This window comes from Zingiber officinale, chromosome 9A, assembly GCF_018446385.1.
Source record: "Zingiber officinale cultivar Zhangliang chromosome 9A, Zo_v1.1, whole genome shotgun sequence".
In the NCBI taxonomy this organism is placed as follows: domain Eukaryota; kingdom Viridiplantae; phylum Streptophyta; class Magnoliopsida; order Zingiberales; family Zingiberaceae; genus Zingiber; species Zingiber officinale.
The window spans coordinates 106,899,612-106,920,139 of NC_056002.1; the positions used below are offsets into that span (position 1 = coordinate 106,899,612).

General features: G+C 42.5%; 1 protein-coding gene across 1 annotated transcript; it reads right to left on the reverse strand.

Annotated features, from left to right (window-relative positions):
* Positions 1 to 10,319: 10,319 nt before the first annotated feature.
* LOC122019436 (mannose-specific lectin-like) lies at positions 10,320 to 11,141 on the reverse strand. The gene has a single exon (XM_042576900.1). It carries the CDS (start codon positions 11,139 to 11,141, stop codon positions 10,320 to 10,322), a length of 822 nt encoding a protein of 273 aa, XP_042432834.1.
* Positions 11,142 to 20,528: the final 9,387 nt, after the last annotated feature.

A 20,528-nucleotide genomic window follows, 5' to 3' on the forward strand; every position in this document is an offset into this window, starting at 1 on the left:
TCCTTCGCCTCCTGCTGCAACCACTACTCCTATCCCAAGCCAGACAGATGCTTCTCCTACTCCATCCGAGGTTCCGGCCGAGCCTCCGCTAGCTCAACCTTCAACCTCGCAACAGCACCCTAGCACTGAAGCTGGCCCCTCACACCGCCCTTCACCAACTACCTCACCTCCAGAACCTTCTCATGTGCCCCCTTCAGCTCCTTCTGGCTCAACTGCTGGGCCTTCATAGCCACCACCACCTGTTCATCACCATTACCGTACCACTGCCCCTTCTGAGGCTGGGTTAAGGTCACGACAAGATGTTCCCACCAGCTTCTTCACAATGAATGGTCGTTTGGCCACTTTATGGGAAGAAAGTATGCAGCAGATGAAACTCTTGCCACCACCTGCCCAAATGGATAGATTCTCAGAGCTGTATATCAAGGTAAGCTTCAATGATCCCAGCACCTATTATCCTCCCCGCTCTTATTAGATACTTCCTTTATGTCCCAGGCTTATGCAGAGTCCCTGATAATAAATCAATCCTTCCATGCCGCTCATTACCAGAGCAAGGTGCTGCGAGACCTAGTAGCAGAATTGGAGCTGCAGTTAAATGACCCTGCGCAGGCTAGTTATGCCCTGAGAGCCGAAAAAAGGACCTGAACAGAAGGAATACCTATCTGGAAGTATCCTTGGCACAGGCCAACCACAAGCTCAAAGACCTTCAAGAAGAAAAGAGCCAGGTCGACATTGTACACCAGCAGCACTCGGAGCAACAAGCTTTGGTACATCAACAAGCCATTGACCAATTAACCTAGAAACTGCATTCCTATAGCAGGATCGTCCCAGGCGGCCCAATTAGCGTCTCAAGCAACAGAACTTCTGGCCGTCTAGGCTGAACTATAGCAGGATCGTGCTACTGCAGAAGGAGTATCTACAGCCCTGACTGTCTATAAGGCAGGAGAGAATGACTACTGCAAACAGAGCCGCGACTTGTACCTACGCTCTCCAGAATTTTGTACACAAGCAGGACAACGTTTCTCCACAGCTGTTATTTATGGTGCGGCTAGGGCTCTGCGACAACTCTATGAATAGGGCTACTTGAAATCAACTCCTCCTGTTGAGTTTCTGGATTATGACCGGATCCTTAAAGAGATTCCGGATGATATCTTTACTCCTTTCAAATGATTATTACTGACTGCCTGTGCATAATGTGACTTAATGATTTCCTGTGGAATACTTTATTACTTTTCTCCCTACACAATCACTTGCACTTTGAGGTTTATTTTTCTAAAATATCTTAGTCTGTTGAAAGAAATATTATGATATACAATTCCCGCTCTAACATATCCTCTAACTGCATTATTTGGTCCACTTTAGCCTCGGTCTGTCACCCTGATCTGTCAAACATTTGATAGCCAGGCCTCTTCTTCTTTATACGATTCTTTAAACTCTGTAAGGTCGTAGGTAGTTAGCGCTCCAAGGTCGATCTAACTTCTTGCCCTGGTTATCTTGTAAATAATAAGCTCCGGACGATAATTTCTTGATGACTTTGTAAGGCCCATCCCACTGTAGTGCTAACTTGGCCACGTCTCCCACAGGCTTGACTTGCTTCCAGATCAGATCTCCTTCCCCAAAGAATCGAGGAATTACTTTTCTGTTATAATTTTGCCTCATTGTTTGTCTGTAGGCCTCCAGTCTAGCTGCTATCCTCTCACGGATTTCGCTAATGAGATCCAGCTCAGCCAGTCGCCGCTCCTCATTTCCTTCATCGTATAGTGTCCTCCTGACTGATGGCACTCCAATCTCTATAGGCACTACCGCTTCGTTCCCATAAACTAGATGGAATGGTGTCAGCCCTGTGCTTTCTCGGGGTGTTATACGATAGACCCATAGGATGCTTGATAGCTCTTCTACCCAGTTACCTCCCACATGATCCAGCTTAACCTTCAGACCTCATACTATTTCTCGATTGATCACCTTGGTCTGGCCGTTGCTTTATGGGTATGCCACTGAAGTGAAAGCTTGCGTTATGCCAAACCCCTTACACCATGCCTGGATTTTTTGCCCTTGAAATTGCCTCCCATTATCTGATACCAATTTGTGCGGTATGCCGAACCTACAAAGAATATTCTCCCATAGAAACTGGATGACAGCATCTTTAGTGATCCGGGCCAGGGTCTCCGCTTCCACCCACTTAGAGAAATAATCCACCACTACCAGTAAGAATCATTTCTGACTCGGGGCCATTGGGAATGGTCCTACAATATCCATGCCCCACTGATCAAAGGGACACGAGACTATAGATGTTCTTAGCAGAGCTGTTGGTCGGTGTGTCAAATTCTGATATTTTTGGCACGACAAGCAAGTATTCACCAGCTTTTGAGCATCCCTCTGTAGAGTAGGCTAGAAATACCTGGCCAGAAGTACCTTGTGAGATAATGCCCGACCTCCTGCATGACTGCCACATCATCCCAGGTGTATTTCTCATAAGGCTTGGTCCGCCTCCTCCATTCCCAGGCATTTGAGTAAGGGCATAGAGAAGGACCTCTTGTATAGTTGATCCCCGTTCATGACATAGGCATGGGCTTGTTTCCTGACCAGCCGTGATTCCTCTGGGTCAGTCGGTAAGGTACCCTGCCTAAGATAGCTAATCATGGATGTCCGCCAATCAATAGTTGCTTCCCTATTGTTTTACAAATCTATCTGAGCTATAAGGAAAGTTTGTGTCATTGACCGGTCCAACACCCAAGTAGTTAAGGAACTGGCTATCTTTGCTAGCTCATCTGCTTTCTCATTCTCTACCCTGGGGATCTTAGTTACTGTAACTTCTGCAAATTCTTCCTTCATCTTCTCATATACCTCCCGGTATACTTGTAACTTATCACAATTTACCATAAAGTTGTCGGCCACTTGCTGAGTTACTAACTGGGAATCTGAGTAAATGATTACCCGGGCTGCCCCTACGTGTCAGGCTGCCTGCAGCCCTGCCAACAAAGCCTCGTATTCTTCCTCATTGTTAGTAGCTCAGAAATTCAATCGGACAACCAATTGAAGTATATCCCCTTGGGGAGATATCAACAAGACCCCGACCTCGCTTCCTTGGTGAGTTGCCGACCCATCCACATAGACCTTCTAGGTTTCTTCAGAGTTGGTCTGATGAATTTGTGTTAAGAAATCTGCCAAGGCCTGCGCCTTGATGGTTGTGCGCGGCTGGTATTGTATGTCATATTCTCCTAACTCCGTTGCCCATTTGATAAGCTGACCTGCGACTTCTACATTAGTCAGGGCTCTTTCCATGGTGCTATTGGTCAGAACTATGATAGGGTGTGCCAGGAAGTATGGTCTTAACCGCCGAGCCATAAGAACCAATCCATAAACCAACTTCTCTAGGGTCGTATATCGAGACTCGACCCCTTTTAATAGATGACTGAAGAAATACACTGGTTATTGTACATTATCCTGTTCTTTAACCAGCATAGCCCCTACGTCCTCAGGGGTGGCAGATAAGTAGACCCATAGTGGTTCTCCAACAAATAGCTTAAATAAAGACGGCAGAACCTCCAAATACTTCTTCAGCTTCTCAAAAGCTCGGGTACATTCTTCATCCCATTGAAACTTGGAAGCCTTCTTGAGCACTTTGAAGAAAGGAGCCGCCCGGTCTATGGATCTAGAAATGAACCTTGACAAGGCTGTTATTCTGCCGACCAACTTCTGTGTTTCCTTCAAATTCTGGGGAACTTGCATATCACGTAGTGCCCGAACTTTTTCTGGATTAGCTTCTATTCCCCGCTCGGTCACTAGATAGCCCAAGAACTTCCCTCCTTTAGCTCCAAACAAGCATTTCAATGGGTTCAGCTTCAGCATGTATTGTCGGGGAGTCTTGCAGGTTTCTTCTGCATCCTTGATCAGATTCACGGCTAAAGGGGACTTAATGAGTATGTCATCCACATAAACCTCCACGTTGCGACCGATCTACTCCTGGAAGATCTTGTCCATTATCCTTTGGTACGTGGCTCCTGTATTCCTGAGACCGAAGGGAATGATAGTATAATAGAAGGTACCATCAGTCGTAATGAAGCTAACATTTTCTTCGTCCTCTACCGCTAAGGGGATCTGATGATACCCTTGGTAGGCATCCAGCATACAGATCCTCTCTCAACCGGCAGTTGAATCCACCATCTGATCGATCCAAGGCAGAGGATAGCAATCCTTGGAACTAGCTCGATTGAGATCTCGGAAGTCTATACATACTCTCCACTTATTGTTGGGCTTCTTTACTAAGACCACATTAGAGAGCCGGGATGGGAACTGCACCTCTCGGACGTGGCCTGCCTTCCTGAGCTGATCTACCTCGGCTCTAATTATTTTATTCTGGTTAGCTGAGAAGTTCTTTTTCTTTTGCTTGACCGGTCGAGAGTCCGATAGTAGATGTAACTTATGCTCTGCTACTTCAGGCTTGACCCCGGGTAACTCCTCTGTAGACCAGGCGAAGACATCCCGATTACGGATTAAGCATTGGACTAATTCTTCCTTGAGAGGAGAAGGCAAATCGCTTGCCATGCGAGTTAGACTTTCAGGGCGTTCAGCGTATAGTTGCACCTCCTCCCAGGGGATGGGTTCTTCAGCCATAGGCAAAGGCTCTTCTTGGACAGCATGGATGCCACCATCTTGCATCCTTTGATTCTCCGAGCCTCCACTCGGACCATATCAACATAGCATTGGCGAGAGATCTTCTGCTCTCCCTTAACTTCCCTGACCTGCTCGCCAACGAGAAATTTGATTTTTTGATGGAAGGTAGAACAACAACCCTAAATTCATGCAGGGCGGCGGGCCTTCCCAGGATGACGTTATAAGAGGAGGGGAAATCAACCACTATAAAAGTGCTCCTCCTAGTACGCACCAATGGCTCGGTGCCCAAAGATATGACCAGCTTGATCTGACCCATTGGCTTCACTTCATTGCCTGTAAAGACGTATAGAGAGGTGGCCATGGGCTGGAGTTTAGTGGCATCGATCTGCATCTCTTCAAATGTGGTTCTGAACAAAATATTAACCGAGCTACCAGTGTCAATAAAAAACTGAGCCACTCGGCTATTGGCAATAATGGCCTTGATGATAAGGGCGTCGTCATGAGGCAGCTCTAGACCTTCCAGGTCTGCTGGTCCAAAGCTTATGACAGGGCCCAAAGCCTGCTCCTGGCTGCATCCAACAGTGTGGACCTCCAAGCGACGCACATGAGACTTGCGCGCTCTCCCCGAATCTCCATCGGTTGGCCCTCCAGAGATCATGCCAATCTCTCGAACGACAACATTGCATCTATTCTCGACCTCCCGTATTACTCCTGGTTCTCCCACCCGGTTGGTGATAGGGTTGATGAGTACTAGGTCCGGCTAGGTCGGGGCGGGGTTGCCCGGCCTGTCCAGCCGCGGCTCGCTGCTCTTCTATCATCTTGAGCACTTGAGGGGCTAGCTCGGGCGGAGGTAAGCCTAACTCGGCAGCCCGCTTAGAGTCCCGAGTGAACTGAAAACAATGATTAGTGTCATGAGTACGAGATCGATGATAGGTGCAATACCGAGTGTTCCACGGTCCAGATCGGGGAGCCTGCACAGTTGGAACTCGGGAGGCCGGTCTAACCTCCGGACCGGGATGGAAGGTAGGCCTGGCTTCTCTAGCGTATGGAAGAGGTTGAGGGGGTGGTTGAGGTATCCTCCTTTCTGGCTTGTTAATAGATGAAGGTGATCTCTCGGCTTTCCTCCGGGCCGCTTGTGCTTCTTCCACCTTGATATAGCAAGCGGCTTTTTCCACCATTTCATCAAAATTTCGAGCGGGATTTTTGATGAGATCTCTAAAGAATTCTCCCTCTCCTAATCCATGGGAGAAAGCGCTCATCAGAATCTCTTAAGTGGCTGTGGGGATGTCTTGCGCCACTTGGTTGAAGCGGTTGATGTAACTTCTTAAAGGCTCAGTTGACCCTTGCTTAAGAGCGAAAAGGCAATGATCTGTCTTCTGATATTTTTTGCTGCTAGTGAAACGACGAAGGAAGGTCATCTTGAAATCCAAGAAACATGTGATGGATCCTTGTGGTAGCCCATCAAACCACTTTAGGGCTGAACTAGATAGAGTATTTAAGAAAACTCGACACTTGACAGCATCACTATATTTGTGCAACAGAGCTACATTCTTAAACTTGTGTAAATGATCCTCCGGGTCTTTGCTCCTGTCATATTCCCCGATCGACTAGGCCCTGTAACCCGTAGGTAATTTTTCATTCAAAATCATGGCCGAGAAGGGTACTCTCTCATCCGGATCTTCTGGGAACACTTCCGGTATGATAAGAGCCTTCCCTTTCCTCGAGTCTCTGGGTAGGGAACTCTCAGCCATAGAGACTTGAGGTTGTTCTTTCTTAAGGCTGGGGCCATGGGGTCCTGGCTAATAATACCCTAAATCAGGCTCGCGGTAAGGAACCTGGGGAAATCCCTCGGGCTTTTTTCTCTTAGAGCCCTGATCTGAGATAGGGATGGGCTCCCTGGAAGCTTCAGGAGCTTGGCGCGATCGCGAGACGATTGCTTGTTTCTCGGAGGTCACTCACCTCTTGGCCTCCTTGAAGAGCTCGTATTCTCCTGCAGTCATGGTGACATTGATGCGGCCAGACTCCTCCATCTTTATGTTCCGGAATAGGTCGTTGTGTTCCCACAGACGACACCAAATTTGATCCAGTCCGGAAGCTGAGTCGGATGAAGGCGGGCCTCGATGTATGGGAGGTTGACGGAAAGTCGCTGCGGCATCTAATCTACCTGGCACCCTCCGGAAGGGTTCGGACGGGCGGATGATGAAGGGTGATGATCGGGATGATGACGTTACGGCTCTACGCACACTCAGATGAGCCCACGAGTCATTAGAGACCAGAAACCAAGGAAAAAGTCCCCGGGTCAGGGCATCCGACGCTCAAGTCAGGTATTTTTTTCCCAGAAGCACAGAGAAAGGACGAAAAGTAAAGACCAGTAAAAAATGATGAGTGAGCATACCTGCATATGGGACAAAGCATCCCTTTTTATACTGCAACGGATGTTTTTGGGGTCTGGCGGGTGTCAGGGAATGTCGACTGTCAGGCTTTGTCTGGCGGTGAATGACACGCGGCACCTCCTCATAGGCCGGTGACAGAACCAAAGAGGTAATGAGCCCCGACTGTTGGCATATTCCCTGACACACTAATTATTCTCTGACAGGTAGTTGTGATTCCCTTGCTTGCTTATCCTGTAGTTCCTGACATCCTCCGCTCATGATTGCTACGCTGGGCCTTTACACTTGCATGCTAACCCCGTTCTGATATGTTGCTAACCCCGATCTGACATTGCCTCCAGACCTGTGCTTCTAACCTTGTCCTATGCATCTCCTATTGCAGACCCCGACCCGTCTTGCCTCTTATTGGCATTACGTGTCGCGCCCTGTATACCTTAGTTCGGTTCTGTTTATCCCTACTCCCAAGCTGTACGTCTGCCTTCGTCTATCCCGCCCTGAATGCCTGCCTCAAACTTTGCTTATCTTAGACCATGAGGATATAAATCCTGATCTGTATCCTTGGCTAACACATCCCGGCCTGTACGTTATATCAATTTACGTATCCTGAGCCATAAGGCTATAAATCCTGACCTGTGTGCATCGGTCTGCTTCCGCTAATCTTGAGTTCCGACCTGTACTCTTTGATCCCTTTATCTCATGCCGTGAGGATGTAAGTCCCAACCTGTACGCCAGGTCTGTAAACCGACCTGCTTCTATCCTCCATAATCCATGGTTTGTACATCCCGACCTGTACGCCAGCTTTGTATACCGACCTGCTTTTATCCTCTGTTATCCATGGTTTGTACGTTCCGACCTATACGCCCGGTCTATGTTCCGATCTGCTTCCGTCTATTGTTATCCATGACTAGTATGTCCTGACCTGTACGCTTTATCAATTTATGTATCCTGAGCCATAAGGTTATAAATCCTGGCCTGTGTGGATCGGTCTGCTTTCGCTAATCTTGAGTTTCGACCTGTACGCCAGGTCTATATTTCGACCTGTATCTGTCTGTTATCCATGATTTGTACATCCCGACCTATACGCCAGGTCTGTATATCGACCTGCTTTTATCCTCTGTTATCCATGGCTTGTATGTTTCGACCTGTACGCCAGGTTTGTATTCCGACCTGCATCTGTCTGTTATCCATGGTTTGTACATCCCGACCTATACGCCAGGTCTGTATACCGACCTGCTTTTATCCTCTGTTATCCATGACTTGTACGTTCCGACATGTACGCCAAGTCTGTACTACACCAGAGGCCTTTCCTTCCGTGCCTTTACCTGACCTGTGGGCCCAATCCTTAGCTGTACCTGGCTTGCGGGCCTTGCCTTTGACTGCTATCAAGGCTAGATCTTGCCCAACTCGCAATCCTATCCTCTGACTGCCCCGTCCGCTGAAACTCTGACCAAGGCCATGGAAACTTGACTTCTGACCTCCACGGGGGCTGGACTTCTGACCTCCACGTAAGCTCGACTTCTGACCCCCACAGGGGCTAGACTTCTGACCTCGGACTTCTGACCTCCACATAAGCTCGACTTCTGACCTCCACGGGGATTGGACTTCTGACCTCCACGTAAGCTTGACTCCTGACCATTCTGTGGTTTTGACTCCTAACCACATCATCCTACTGACCCCACGATCATGCACCGTATCATACGTCTATCCTAGTGGAAGCATGGAGACACCTGTTGCTTGAGATGCCGGGTTCGAGCCCTCTTAGCAACACATTAATGTTACCTGCGATGTCGTGTCCGTGCCCTCTTAGCAACAGTATGGTATTGTGTCTCTCCAAAACATCCTTTCAGGGGTTTCTAGAGTATGGGGCAGCTCTGCGGTGGAGCTAGTCTCGTTAAAAAGTTTAGCCAACACAGTTTCGTCCCCTCAGGACGGTTTAGTGGCTAGCACGTAAAGTACTACTACCATAAGATATGAGGTTCGAATCTTGGTATAGCCGAGGTAAATGTCTCTCTCATGTGTCAGTTATTATTCTAAAGGCTAGTAGCCACCCATGATTTACCTCCTCCGTGTTGATCTTGGGATGGGTTGACGAGGGTGCTGGGGGCAAGTGTAATCATCTTTTACCACCGTGTGGGGCCGAGGAGCGGACGAATGTAGTCGTCTTTTACCACCGTGTAAGACCAAGGAGGTGATCCACTAAAAAAGAAAGAGAGTAAATGATCAAAACGTTCTCTTTGCCACCACTGACCACTTAGGACAATAAACGATTGAGCTGAGCTTGAGCTAACCTAGGCTCGAGCTCAGCTCGACTCGACTTATACAGGTTTAATTCAAGCTCGAGTTCGTTTGAGTTCGTAGAATTGGGCTCAGCTCAAGTTCAATATTTAATCATGGTCTCGAGCTCAATTATTATTATTATTATTATTAATTAATTAATATATTATATATTATAATATATATATTATTATTTGTTCGTTTGGCTCGATGAACCATAGGGCTAGTAATAATTAGATTCAAGTTAGACTCAATTTCTAATCAAGCTTCAAGGTCGGCCAACTTCGAGCTCAAGTCGAATTTTGAACGAGCTGTTCATGAATAACTCATAATGACTTGGCTCATTTACATCTCTATATTATTATTATTATTATTATATAATTTTTTTATTTATATATTAAATTCGACCTTCCTCATGTTTTAGATCATTTTATCTGAGATTAGAGTTAAATTAAAATTGATTTATATAAAATAATTTATAATATAGATAAAATATATTTTTTTATTAAAGTTATGTGAGAGACAATAAATATTAAAAGAAAAAAAAATTAAAAAACTATTATCGAGTGAGAATGACACACTATATATTTTCATGAGCATATTACCCACTATTTTTAACTTATTCTCTATTTCAATTAGAGGTCATCTCTAAAATAAATAAATAATAATAATAATAATAATAATAATAATAATAACTTCTCCTCCAAAATCTCAAACATATTTGTTGCATATTATCAAAGCTGGAATTGGTTAATTAGATTCCACCTTGTATTAATTTTGTTTTTTCAATTTATATAGGTGTACTAGTAGATTTCTTTAATTAATTCTTTTTCTTTTTCTTTTTCTTTTTCCAACGCAATTCAACTAACAAAAAGCAGAACAAGCAGATAATTAAGGTCATCAACTGATCACACCAACTTAATAGTACGATAAAAAAGGAGGCTACGTGCCATGCATGCATGTAGCTAATTATTATTTATGCCTCGCTTCAATTTATTCGCTTTTATTTAATAGCTACCCATGCATCGTTCGTGGTGAAGGCAACTATTTTTTAGTCACCATGGCGATCTTCCTGTTCGTGGGTTCATCGTTGGGGATCGTCAATATAGGGCTGCCGTAGATGACGACGTGGCCGTCGCGCTGCAGGACGAGGATGTACTTGCCCTCCGGGCCGCGGGTTTTGCTGTCCCAAATTTGGTTGAAGTTAATACCGTCGAAGATGACTAAGTTGCCGTCGGTCTGCATGCGGGCGAAGCACCTGCTGCCTAGGTCGTTGGTTTGGGAGGACCACATGACCTCGTTGTTGTTGTTGGCGTACAGCACCAGGTTGCAGTCGGACTGCATGACGAAGGTATAGTCCCCTTCTTTGAGGGATTCGTCGGTGCGCAGCTTGTGACCTCCATAGAGAATGTTCGTGGATTCATCGCTGCGGCCCCTTTTGACGATCACGGCGCCTTTGGAAGTGGCGGTGTTGGAACCGGGGGGGATGGACCATATAGAGCGGCCGAAGATGACGACGCTGCCGTCTTTCTGCAGGACGAGGATGTAGTTGTCCTCCTCGCCGGCGGTGTTGCTCGACCAAACAACCTGGTCATTGTCGTTGCGGATGACGAGGTTGCCGTTGGTCTGCAAGTGGGCGAAGCAGTTGTTGCCTAGGCCGTTGGTGGGGGAGGACCACACGGTCTGGTCGTTGTCGTTCAGCACCAGGGTGCAGTCGTCGGACATCATGGTGAATTTAAAGTTCCTTTCTCTGAGGGATTCGCCGGTGTTCAGCCTGTCACCACCAAAGAGAACGTTGTTGGCCATGGAGGAAGGCAGGAAGAGGCCGAGGAGGAGAGCAGCAGAGAGCATGACAAGGGAAGCCATGGTTAAGCTACGGATATCACTCACTTCAGTCAAGTGATTGCTTGTTTAGAGTATCATGCAATTCCCATCTATTTATAGAAGATATGGTGGTAATTTTATTTATTAAAATTAAAGCATTCGAAATTATACCAAGTGGTTGTGCGGTCGATAATCCAGGTAAATAATTTATCATTTATTTGTAGAGTAGGACAAAACTAGCCAATAAATATATGCCACTTCACTTTAAGTTCTCTACCATTAATCGGCAAATATTAAAAAAATATATATAATATTGACCTAATTTTTACGGAACGTTATTCTGCCAACTCATCCACATTATTTGGTTGACAGTAAGTCATTATCTTGCTTAAAATTTCTAAATATTTTATCCAATGTTTTTACGACAAAAGTTTTTGTACGTAATCTAGAAGATATTTTCTGATCGATCCAAATATTCAAAGATGGCCACGCCTGACGCCTGAGTGTGTGGGTCTCCTCTGTACACATTTAGATAAGCACATGGAATATTAGAGATCAAGAATCAGGAAAAAAATTTTTGGAGTAGACCCTCCGATACTCAAGTCAGATACTTTTTGTTGGAAATTAAACTTGATTTTAGATGTTGATAAAATTTATGAAGATAGAAGGATGAGGTGGGAAGGTTGACTAACTTTGTGATAGGATAAAATTATCGAGTTGTCATGATAAGGATAAGAGTTTCGTAGAGATAGAATTAAAAAAGAAAAAAATCTAAATTATTAGTGTTTATTTAATAAGCCTATAAATATGTACTTCTTTTGACTAAATGAAGCAAGTTGAGTGTTTTATTTTATTCTCCTTCTCTTCCACGTAGAGATTTTCCTCCTCCTCCATATTATTATTGTCTCCCATAATTTCCTTTTATTTCTTCTCCAATAGTTTTTTTTTCCAACAAAGTGGTATCAGAGCCATGGCTAATAGAGGTATGGTTCCCTTCCAAGTTCCAGTACTGAAAGCGAGTGATTATGACAATTGGAGTATCAAGATGAAGGCGCTTCTTGGAGCTCATGATGTTTGGGAAGTTATAGAAAAATGCTACATTGAGCCTCGTGATGACTCGACGTTATCTCCAACTGAAAAAGACAGTCTGAGAGATTTAAGAAAGAGAGACAAGAAGGCTCTCTTCCTCATTTATCAAGCTTTATATGAGGATGGTTATGAGAAGATTTCAAGTGCTACTTCAGCCAAGCAAGCATGGGAAAAGCTCCAAGTCTCATATCAAGGAGAAGAAAAGGTAAAAAAGGTACGACTTCAGACATTAAGAAGTCAATTTGATGCTCTTCGTATGAAAGAAGGTGAGTTAGTATCAGATTATTTTTCTAGAGTGTCTACCATTTCCAATCAACTAAAGAGAAATGGTGAGAAACTAGAAGAAGTAACTATTATTGAGAAAATTCTTCGATCATTGGATTCAAAATTTGATAGTATTACAACCATCATCGAAGAGACCAAAGATCTACAAGTCATGACGATTGAGCAATTCCTGGGTTCATTACAAGCCCATGAAGAAAAGAAGAAGATAAATGAAAAAATTACTCAACAACTCCTAAAGATGACTCTTCAACCGACAAAGAAAGATGAAAGCTCCAGTAACAATAGAAGTCAACGTGGAAGAGGTCGTGGATATGGATGAGGCCGTTCTAATGAGCAAGGATGAGTTTCCAACAACAACAATGAAAGAGGAGAACATTCAACAAGAGGACGTGGAAGAGGGTACACAAACTTGAGGTACGATAAATCTCAAGTTAAGTACTACAATTGTGACAAATTTGGGCATTATGCAAAAGAATGTAGATTGCCCAAGAATAAAGTATATGAAAGAGCAAATTATATGGAAGAAAGAAAAGAAGAAGATGACACCCTACTGCTAGCGTATAAAGATAATGAAAGAGAAGAAGATACAATTTGGTATCTCGACACTGGTGCAAGCAATCATATGTGCGGCAAAAGAAACATGTTCGTAGAGCTTGATGAATCAGTTGGTGGTAATGTATCTTTCGGAGATGAATCAAAGATTGAGGTAAAAGGCAAAGGTAACATTCTCATCCGTTTAAAGAATGGAAAACATGAATTTATCTCAAATGTTTTCTTTGTTCCAAATATGAAGAGCAACATCCTAAGCTTAGGACAACTTTTGGCAAAAGGATATGATATTCATCTAAAAGATGGTATGCTCATCTTGAAAGATCATATTGGTTGCTTAATTGCTAAGGTGCCTATGTCAAAAAATAGAATGTTCTTACTTAATATTCAAAATGATGTTGTCAACTGTCTCAAAGCTTGTTACAAAGACATCACTTGGCTATGACATCTTCGATTTGGACATCTCAATTTCGGAGGACTAGAACTGCTTTCAAAGAAAGAGATGATGAGAGGACTACCTTGCATCAAACATCCTGATCAAGTTTGTGAAGCATGTCTACGTGGAAAGCAATTTAGAAGAGGTTTTCTAAAGGAGTCAAGTTCAAGAGCTCAAAAGCCTCTTGAACTTATACATACAGATGTTTGCGGTCCGATAAAGCCAAGTTCACTTAGTAAGAGTAATTATTTCATTCTTTTCATAGATGATTTTTATCGGAAAACTTGGGTATACTTCTTGAAGCAAAAATCAGAGGTCTTCGGCATATTCAAGAAATTTAAAGCTACCATAGAAAAGGAGAGCGGTCTCGAGGTCAAAGCTATGCGTTCTGATCGAGGAGGAGAATTTACCTCAAAGGAGTTTCAAGAATTTTGTGAAGCCAACGGAATACGATGACCCTTAACAGTTCCAAGATCCCCTCAACAAAATGAAGTAACAGAAAGAAAGAATCGAACCATCCTTGACATGACAAGGAGCATTCTCAAAAGCAAGAGGTTACCAAAGGAACTTTGGGCAGAAGCGGTTGCATGTGCAGTATACTTATCCAACCGATCACCAACAAGGAGTGTGTGAGGCAAGACACCACAAGAAGTGTGGAGCAGAAGGAAGCCTGGGATTTCTCATCTAAAAGTTTTTGGAAGTATAGCCCACGTTCATGTGCCTGATCAATTAAGAAGCAAATTGGATGATAAAAGTAAGAAGTTTATTTTTATTGGTTATGATACTAACTCAAAAGGGTATAAGCTATACAATCCAGATACTGGGAAGACAATCATCAACCGATATGTCATATTTAATGAAGAAGAAGAATGGAATTGGGAATCTCGAAATGAAGATTATAACTTCTTCCTGTGCTTTGAAGAAGAAGATGTGGAGCAACTAAGGGTGGAGCAACCAAGGGTGGAGCAAACAAGAGAGGAACCTACTACTCCACTAGTAACACCAACATCAAGTACTCAAGGAAATTCATCTGCATCAACTTCAAGTGAGAGAGTACCACATTTTAGAAGCTTACGAGACATTTATGAGGTAACTGAAAATCAAGATAATATTACTCTATTTTGTCTTTTTACGGATTGCGAGCCTATAGATTTCCAAGAAGCTATAAAGAGCAAAAGGTGGAAAGATGCGATGGATGAAGAAATCAAGGCGATAGAAAAGAATGACACATGGGAGTTAACTGCACTTCCTAAAGGACATAAGGTGATTGGTGTGAAGTGAGTGTACAAAATAAAGAAGAATGCCAAAGGAGAAGTTGAAAGATATAAAGCAAGATTGGTGGCAAAAGGCTGCAGTCAAAGATCTAGCATTGATTATGATGAGGTATTCGCTCCCATTGCTCGATTAGAAACTATCAAACTAATCATTGCTTTAGCAGCTCAAAATAAGTGGAAAATACATCAAATGGATGTAAAATCTGCCTTTTTAAATGGAGTTCTTGAAGAAGAAGTTTATATTCAACAACCATCAGGTTATGAAGTTAAAGGACAAGTAGACAGAGTTCTAAAATTGAAGAAGACTCTTTACGGGCTAAAGCAAGCACCAAGGCCATGGAATAGCCGAATAGACAAGCACCTGCAAGAGAAAGGCTTCATCAAATGTCCTTATGAACATGCATTATACATTCAGAGTAAGGATAAAGATGTTTTGATTGTATGCATATATGTTGATGACTTAATCTTCACAGGAAGCAATCCAAATATGTTTGGAGAATTTAAAGAAGCAATGACTAAAGAGTTTGAGATGACTGATATTGGGCTCATGGCATACTATCTGGCATTGGGGTGAACCAAAGGGAAGATGGAAACTTCATCTCACAAGCAGGTTATGCAAGAGAGATATTAAAGAAGTTCAAGATGAATAACAGTAAGTCTATGAATACCCCAGTAGAATGTGGAGTCAAGCTATCAAAACATGATGAAGAAGAAAAAATTGATCCAACATTTTTTAAGAGTTTGGTTGGAAGTTTATGATACTTGACGTGCACAAGGCCTGATATTCTTTATGCTGTTGGACTTGTTAGTCGCTACATGGAAGATCCAACTACTACCCACCTTAAGATCGCTAAGAGAATTTTGCGCTATATTAAAGGTACGATAGATTTTGGATTACTTTATTCAACATCTAACCACTTCAAACTTGAAGGATATAGCGACAGTGATTGGGGTGGAGATATAGACGATAGAAAGAGCACAACAGGATTTGTGTTCTTTATGGGAGATACCGCTTTCACTTGGATGTCAAAAAAATAGCCTATTGCCACACTTTCTACTTGTGAAGCAGAGTATGTGGTAGCGACTTCATGTGTTTGTCATGTTGTTTGGCTCAGAAATTTATTGAATGAGTTAAGGTTACAACAAAAAGAGGCAACCAAGATTCGAGTTGATAACAAGTCTACAATAGCACTAGCAAAAAATCCAGTCTTCCATGATAGAAGCAAGCACATTGATATGCGCTTTCACTATATTAGAGAATGTATTACAAGAAAAGAGGTGCAAGTGGAATACATAAAGTCTCAAGATCAAGTTGCTGATATTTTTACCAAGCCACTCAAATTTGAAGACTTCATCAAGATGCGATATTTGCTTGGAGTTACAAAATCAAGTTTAAGAGGGGGTGTTGGAAATTAAACTTGATTTTAGATGTTGATAAAATTTGTGAAGATAAAAGGATGAGGTGGCAAGGTTGACTAACTTTGTGATAGGATAAAATTATTGAGTTGTCATGATAAGGATAAGAGTTTCGTAGAGATAGAATTAAAAAAGAAAAAAATCTAAATTATTAGTGTTTATCCAATAAGCCTATAAAAATGTACTTCTTTTCACTGAATGAAGCAAGTTGAGTGTTTTGTTTTATTCTCCTTCTCTTCCACATAGAGATTTTCCTCCTCCTCCATATTATTGTCTCCCATATTTTCCTTTTATTTCTTCTCCAATAGTTTTTTTTTCCAATACTTTTTCCTCAGAAGAACAGTGTACAAAAGAAGAAGAAAAGTAGACAAGTGTGCGAGTGAGCGTACCCGCGTAAGGGAGAGAACATCTCATTTTATATGACAAAATGTACCTTCTCGAGATTGACCTTTGTCAGAGGATGTTGGGTGTCAGGACTTGTCGAGTGGTTGAGGGCACGTGACCTTCTCTCATTGACTGGAGGAAGGTTCTAATGGCAGATGATCCCAACCGCTGGAATATTCCCTGACATACAACAAATATTCTTTGACATGTGATTACGATTCCCTGGCCTGTTGTCGTGTAGTGCCTCCTATACCGCCCGGGTGTGATTAAAACAACCCTGATTGGTCTATTAAGTGTTGTTGAGCAGACTGGTCGAGCGGAGGGGTGCAACTAGAGTCCTCTTCTGCCGGCCTCTATGACTCCGACCTCACCGAGGGTGGTAAGTTTGCTCATGTACGCTAGCTTGATAACCCCTGATCGGTAAAACCAGGTCGGGTTAGGTCCTGACCGCGCTCCTTGCCGCAGATCTATTTTCATGGTAGGTAGATCTTGCTCTGGCTTTACACCCGGGTGGCCCCGTGTGGTCCCCTTCCATATATCGACTACCACATCTTCTTGTATTTTAACTGCCATGTTCCCCTGACTTCTGATTGTCATGTCCCCTTGACTTCTGACTGTCACGTCCCCTTGACTTCTAACTGCCACGTCCCTTTGACTTCTGATTGCCACATCCCCTTGATGTAACGCCCACCCTTCTTACCCAAGGGCGGCGCTACGTTCTTATACTACTTACGTACATGCTTTAGTTATAACAGCGGAAGAATAAAAACTTTAAAGAATTTAATTTATTAAGCATAATATCACATATTCTGATTTGTTCAAATGTGCATATATTGAACTTATATCTAAAAATATTAATTTGTCCGAATCGTTCTTGCCGAGCCACCACCACACACATCACTATCTGCTCCTCCTGCTGCTCCGTCGTTCCGAATATCCGTCCCCTATATCTGCGGTACAAGGAAAGTAAGCTATGAGCACTCATGGCTCAGTAAGTTCCTTTCCTACTCACTAAAACCGAATTCATATCATTGCATATCAATATCATGCGAGGTATCATAAGCATACGACATACAAGGGTATCATATTCATATTCATATCATAATATCTCATGACATTATATCTAATCATCAGATAATTCAAGCACATATGTAGGCAATGCATCATGAATTTGAAAACTTATACTTATAAGTACTTGAAATTAATATCATCATCATTTGGGATCCCGGTTTGTACCACATACTTAATGCATAGGTCCAAGGTAGCAAGTCTTGAGCCCTACCATGCATACATACTAGGCCCGAGTCTTACTCCATCGACCTAGGGCACTCAAAGGCCCATTACTGACGAGGCCCGAGTCTTACTCCATCTACCCCGGGGCGTTTACGGAGCCCACCCTTGGTACAAACCATAAAAATAACTTATCATGCATAACTATCATATCATGTCCTTAACCATCTTTCATGCATTTATTCTTTTCATTTCCTTTCATTATGTATAGCATTTTCTATGCTATCACATATCATAACATAACTTCATTTCTTTTCATTATGTATAGCATTTTCTATGCTATAACACATCATGGCATACTTCATTATGCATATCATTTCGTAACTAAAGCAATCATGCATTCTAACTTATTATCATATCATTTTCATACAGCATGGCATAGACATATTTAATTTTTGTTCTAGGGTTTCTAGGGCATCTATCCCTTCATGGCCGAACACATAATGATTCATTTAGGTCATACAAACATGTATCACCTTCACACATTATCAAGTTTTTATAAGAAATACTTTTAACCCCTTAGGTTTCATTTCCAAGGCCTCTAGGTCCTTTAAACCTTACTTGGCCGAAATTCATAGAATATAAACTTCCTTTAAGTGGCCTAAAGCATGGGAAACCTAAGTAAATTTCATAGCAAGATTTACTAAGAACATCATACACAAAGTTGGATCATAAACAAGCTAGGACTCTTATGATTTTACATGTTATAAATCATGTAACTAATTTTCTACATTCCAATTAAACATGAGAGCATTAATCATCTTTCATAACATAATATCACAGAGGTCATTGAGCATATTAGAATTTTGTTTAAGCTTCTCTAATACCATCACCTTACCATGGCCGAAATATTAAGAGTAAGGTTCATGAGTTTCTTTCAACATACAAGTATACAACTCTTAAGAACTTTATATCATGTCATATAAGCATAGTTATTTTAAATTCAAGGTCCTCCTAACCCTAAATTCTTTCTTGGCCGAAACATGAAAGTGGGGTTCTTTTGGTTCCAATCAACTTCCAAGCAAGAAAACCATAGGAAGGTCCTTAGCATTTCATAGAGGGAACCTTGCACTAGATTGGTTAGACAATAATTTTCCTAACCTATTTACAATATTTTTGATTGAAATTCTAGGGTTACATACACCTCTGATCATGCATCATATATGTATAAAAACATAGGGGAAAACTTTCTTTCAAGGCATAGAAAAAGAATCTGAAAATCACATGAAAGCCTTGTACCGCAGGTGAGGGGAAGCTTACTTTCTTTGCTTAAGTTTCCTAGAGTTGAGAACTTGCTTGTGGACCTTTCTTCCTTGCTTGCTTTGCTCGGCACCAATGGAGGAAGAAGTGGCTAGGTCTTTTGGTGGAGGGGAGGAGGAAGAAGAGGAGGCTTCTTCCTCTTGTGTTGCTCGGCAACAAAAAGAAAGAAAGAAGGGGGAGAGTTGTTGCTCTCAGCAACAAGAGGAAAGAGGGAGGGAGAGTGCTCGGCACAAATGGAGGAGAGGAGGAGAGTGAGTTGAGGATGAAGTTGAAGTCACCCCTCCATGCCTATTTATACTAAAGTGAGGGGAGGAAAACTTGACTTGATTCATCCTCCTCATTTACTTCTCCTCTTAATGAGAAAGAATATGCTAGAGAAATGCTTCTTGAGTTTCTCTCTTTTCTTTCTCTTAATTTCTCTCCTTTCTTTCCTTTAATTATAATTCTCATCTCTCCTCTTACAATATTCACTCCTATCACACTTGGTTAACACATGCATGCATCCACAAGAGAACCAAGGATCAAATCCTTCTCCTAACATATTTTTGTACAAAATAATTCATGTATATGCATTATGCATAAATATTTCATACATGCATATATAATATCTCATATCTCTTTTGTTTACATTAATTCCTTGCATTATAAATCATGTATAGAACTTTATATTCTCAACTTTATTTTCTTTCATAAAGTTTTTAATTATCTAAATCCTTCCCATCGTAACATTCAACGTAGACTATCTACACATTCTTTTCATTACATTCGTACTCTCATTGCCCTTACTTTATCTAGGCTTTCTAGGGGTGTTACACTTGACTTCTGACTCTACCATTATGCACTGTATCACAAGCCTCCCCCTAAGTCTAGTCGAAGGAGGTCCAGGTCCGACTGACTAGACCAGAATCCGATCTCACCTGACATTGCTGCTACAACGTTAACTACTCTTCCCTTTCCCCAGGCCCTAGGGAATTCACCATGCTCTCCGATTTTGCACCATTTTCTAGTCGTTTTATGCTGTTGCCTCAATCCCCAGCTCTTGGGATACACACCATGCCCTTGAATGTGAACTATTTCCGATATGCTATTGCATGCCCCGAGGATGACCCTTTCACTTCTATCTCTTTAAGAAGAGCTGAACCCACTTACATCCTTATGCTTTCCTTGTACTCCTTCATGCCATGGCATTCATAGTGGAGCCTGATGAAATGTCTTCTTTACACCAACAACTCACTCATCTGACTTAGTTACTTGTCCAGAAGGATGAGACCTTATTGGAGATGACTCAGAATAGGGACCTTCAGTCTTCCCTTCTTCGAGAGATAGAAGAACTTTGGCTAGTTGCTAAGTCTCGGATTCGAGCTAAGGTGGCCTAGAAACATAAGGCTTATGCAGACCAGGAGAGTCAAACTCACTTTATCGCTTATTTGAAGATAAAACAAGAGG

Coding starts and splice junctions, on each gene's coding strand:
- LOC122019436 (XM_042576900.1), bottom strand. CDS start 11,141: ATGGCTTCCCTTGTCATGCTCTCTGCTGCTCTCCTCCTCGGCCTCTTC.